The 4,805-nt window shown below is 38.1% G+C and overlaps 1 protein-coding gene across 1 annotated transcript; it reads right to left on the bottom strand.

Annotated features, from left to right (window-relative positions):
- Positions 1 to 227: 227 nt before the first annotated feature.
- Positions 228 to 960, bottom strand: LOC148867167 (precursor of CEP14-like). Its single transcript, XM_088980278.1, has one exon. It carries the CDS (start codon positions 825 to 827, stop codon positions 540 to 542), a length of 288 nt encoding a protein of 95 aa, XP_088836404.1. The 5' UTR covers positions 828 to 960; the 3' UTR covers positions 228 to 539.
- Between the last annotated feature and the right edge of the window lie 3,845 nt (positions 961 to 4,805).

Here is a 4,805-nt window from a genome sequence, read left to right as displayed (position 1 = left end):
AAAAAGCAACAAACAAACAACTACTCCTTCCTTAGAATTCAAAAACGCGTAATCTCTCTCTCTCTCTCTCTCTCTCTCGTGTTTAACACTTGTAACGATTTGAGAGGGCCAAATCGCTGAAGTCTCACGGGATGATCGAGAGACAGGATCCCGGGCATCTTGGCTTTTACTAGAGTTTCATTTCGTTAATTAAATACCTCCAACTCTCCAAGTTACGAACTACAGTGTTTGATTGAACCAATCGTGTGCATTCAGAATGAAAATTAAAATAGAAGTAATAAATACATTTTCTTACAGTTTTACATCTCTCTTCTTCTTCTTCTTCTCCCTGAGTTTCTACCAACCAACCAGTAAATGCTCTCTTCTCTGAAGAGCGAAAAAAAAATTAAAGACGAAAATCCCTTATAATTATATTCCTGTACAGTTCCCTATCATGAAATTGTAGTATAACCTACCGGCCGAGAAAAAAAATTATGTAAAGAAAATCCAAAACTGTGAAAGAAGAGAAAAAGAATAAATGGAGATGGGAAGAGAAGATTCTAATGGCCTACTCCGGGACTGGGTACAGACTGTAGACTCCGGTCGGCCTCGGGAAGATGCATGGAGAAGAGTTTCTGGTCGACAATCACGGAGTGACCCTTGTCGCTCGGGGCGGAAGGTGGCACTGCGCCCTTCGGAAGGGCACTTAGGACTAGACTGTCTCTCAGAGCCGCAGGAACTTTCTTCTTGCTCTCCATTTTCAGGAGCTTCCTTGCTTCCAGAAAGGGTGCAAAGCTAGCGAATAAAACAAGGAAGAGAACCAGCGAAGCAGTGACAGAGCGAGCCATTTGAAGTGGAACTCGGAAGAGATGTTCAGAAACACAAAACGTGGAGTCTGGACTCTGGAGAGGAGAGGTTTTGAAACCAAGTTGGAGGCTGTAGAGCAATTGGAGTCTGCAGAGGTTCTAAATTGTTGCCATGGGGCATGGGCGAGCTCCTATATATAGTCTCCTACGGGCTTCGGCCGCGTGTTAAGTCCTCCGAGGCCAGGTGCGTGGAGATCAAGTTAGGTTGAGGTTTTGGCCTTTGGTCAAACCACAAATGTTTTTTTTTTCATTCTGGATTTTTCCTCTCTCTCTCTCTCTCTCTCTCTCACACACATCTGGGTGTGTGGAAATGACCACGTGGAGGCTTGAAATGGTGATTTTGAGCCAAGGTGCCGGGCCGCCGGCGGTGTCTCCGCTTTCTTTGTAATTTCCGCCAGCGTCAATCTTCGCTGGATTGACTGACTCCAAAGTTGAAGCTTTGAAACCCTCGAGTCTCAACTCTCAACTCAACTCGGCCCGCCTTGTCTGTTGTCTGGGTCGACTTATTAATAAAATCAACCTTGATTTCAGTGAGACAAGACACGAGCAGAAGCCCTGAAATTGCGGTCTACAAGTACGGATTTCACTTGAAAAGAAGATTAATTTATTGCTATTTTCACCCCCTATCATACTTTTCTTTTTTTTACAGGGGTAATAATAGCATATAAAGGCAATTTTTGGGTTTAATATCAATAAAAAATAATATATTTAAAAAAATTTCAAAAATAAATTAATTTTTTAAAAATACTATCAATAAAAGGTAAAAATAATATATTGTGACTACGTTTGTAGTTTTTGTAGAGTGAAAATTGGGTCACCTGAATTCCCCATCAATATTCTCTCACTCACTCTCCTTTCTCGCTAAACGTCCATTAATTCTGTATTTGGAGAAGGAAGGTAGCCAAGTCAATGAAGTCTATCTGTGGGGGGTTACTGGTTAGGTCGGTCTTCACCTTCTAAAATCTGTTGGCAACAAACTGATACCCACCTCTAATCCCTCCTCAGTATTCCAGCTGTAGAGTTTATATCTCCGTCCTACAACCCCCCGCAGCATATCCCTACTAGTATCAGTTTTGATAATGCCATCATCGAGAGATATTCTAAATGCACGGCGGGAATGTGCTATAGGACGGAGATGTGATCTTCCAGCTGTAGTGATGATCTTGTATTCATAGATACCTACCAAAGAAAAAAGGGTTGTCATCCTGATATTTTCAGTAGTATTCTGTAAAAGCCTCAACAGCTTGCCTAAAAACATCCCTCCAATCCGCTCTTGCTGCATGACATGAAAAGGAAAGCAGCTGACAGAGCAAATTGGTGCTGCCGAAGTATGAGCTGGTGCAATGCTAAGGTGGGGACTGGGGGGTGGGGGGGTCCCTGACCCTAGCTAAAGGTGGTGGTGGTCCAGTAGTGGTTTGGCCTCCAGCTGAGCTAGTGAGGCACATTATATATCTATAATGACTTTTGTTACATGCAGGAACAAGTGGGGTTGCTACCATTGGCGATTCAACACGCATCAATCATCATTTTTTTTTTCTTTTTGTAAAGCTAGGCTGCTTAATTTAACCAACTCAAGAAGGGTTAGCTACTAGCTCTCTTCCAGTCTTCCTCCACCATGCAAGGGAGAGAGAGAGAGACGTGCTTGATGCGGATTTGATAATGGATGGAGAAGAGCATAACTGGGTCAATCAAGAAAATGTCAATGGGTTGGGTTAAACCGTAAACCTGTCCCACCAAGTCATTATACCCTATATATGTATAAGGTATTCTTTTAATTTGTTATGACTTCCAATAAGAATGCAAACAGATCAGATCGGATTTGAAGATCCGATTATTCATGTCGGATCTAATCCGATGTGTCGGATCTTCAAATCCGATCTGATCAGATCTGATAGGACCGATCTGAATTCGAATCTTATCGAATCTTTGGATCTGATTTGATCTGACTTGTTTTCCTCAAAAATTAATAAATTATTAAAAAAAAAGATAAGATATATTAATTTAAATAAATAAAAAACAAAAAAATAATTTTTATTATATATGTATGTGTTTTTTATAAAAAAATAAATAATATAACAAATTTATAAAAATACAATATAAATGATATATTTATAAATAAATAAATAACATATATATGTATTATATATATATATATATTTATTTATTTATATTTATATTTATAAATATATAACCCACATCAGATCGGATAGGGATGATCCGAATCCAATCCAATCCAAAGATCCGACCAGGGGTGATCTGAATTCGACCAAATAAAATCGAATCGGATCATGATCCGATCCATTTGCACCCCTAACTTTCAACTCCATAACCTTAAAGTTCAAGATTTATTTCATGTTTATTTTGATTTTTCTTCTTTAATTATTGGAGGAAGTGGTACCTTAAAACTTATAAACAGAACCGAATAAACCATAATTTTTAAAACCAAACTTAAGAAAAATCGAACTAAAATAATGAAAAACCAAAACCAAAATTTTCAGTTCAGTTATAAATATAAAATTTGGTTATTTCGGTTTTTTCAGTTAACATAAAATCCAAAACCAAAATCAAAATTTTGTGAAGCTAAATTAATCAAACCAAATTAATTAAAAACCAAAATAAACATATTGAAACCAAAATTTTCATTTTTTAATTTTAACCGAATAATACTTACCCTAGCTATGAACTAGTATCAGGTTCAACCCTATAGGGTGGGAATATATTTGGATGTTGCATGTTATTGGATTGGGTTTGGGCGGTAACAAGTTACATGGGAGGGTTGGGTTAGGGTTAAGACAAACCCAAACCCGTATCGAACCCAACCCATTGACCGATTTGGGCATGCAGAATTTGACATGAAACAGTAAATTAAATAGAATTTCCGTTCCATGTCTATCTTCTTCCCAACTCACATGTGTTTTAATGTTAGTGAGATAAGGCATGAGAAAAATAGGGACGGAAATGGACCTTGGTTACATGGTCAAGACTAAAATCTAACTGAGAAGGATGTGACAAAGTTGGGCGGATTCATGAACGGTCCAATCTTGGACCACCATTGGAGTTCCACCTTTAAACCTCTACCCCAACCCCAGCTCGTATGATCGTATCGTATGGGGCAGCTACGAGAGCCGGTCGGCGAGTGTGAATTAATGGACTAAATTAAAATATAAAATCAAAGCCAATCGAGACAGCTGATGGAAACAAAACCCAAATCAACAAACAAAAGCATCAGTACTAGCTCCCAGTGCCAGCACAGGTATATTTGTTTGTTTAATTTATTAATTATAAAAAGGAAAATGCCTAAAATCTGAATTAAAGTCAATCTCCGTTCACACAATTGGACCCCCTATTGACAAAAAATGAGAGCTAGCCTATCAGGATTAAAAACGGATTGATGATGTTTCCAATTCCAAAAAACCACCAATCTCCAATGTATCATCACTTTGCAGGGTCCAATTTCATATATACCCATAAGAAATCAGTTCACATTGGCAATTTGACCAACACCCCCCACCCTTAAAATAAGAAAAACTGAGCTTTGCCATTGCTTTCACTTCCTTGTCATCTTTATGGGCCTCAATCTTCACCCGTGTTATCTGAGTCAGATCAGAGTAGATGGTCAGACCAGTGACCTTTCCAGGTTAAATTGTGGTTTTTGATGGTGTGTACAGATTGAACGTGTTTTTCAATGTGAATTTATTTTTTGTAAGTTCTAAAAACATCTACACCATAGAACACCCCCTAAATCAATCTTTGATTTTCTACTATTTATTAGTGGGATTCCAGATTATAAGCAATGGTAGTTATAGTAATGTCTGGATATTTTCCACTAATGAATATCAATCTCATGGATGGTAGAGATTTCTCAAGAACTGTTCTAGAGAATATGCAAAGCTTGTGATGATTAGGACCTAGCTAATTGCTAGAACCATCTTCATGCAATGGAAGAAATATAAAATATAC

This window comes from Nelumbo lutea, chromosome 3, assembly GCF_056320005.1.
Source record: "Nelumbo lutea isolate HS-2025 chromosome 3, American lotus-T2T, whole genome shotgun sequence".
Taxonomy (NCBI): domain Eukaryota; kingdom Viridiplantae; phylum Streptophyta; class Magnoliopsida; order Proteales; family Nelumbonaceae; genus Nelumbo; species Nelumbo lutea.
This window is presented reverse-complemented; position numbering and strand designations above follow the sequence as displayed.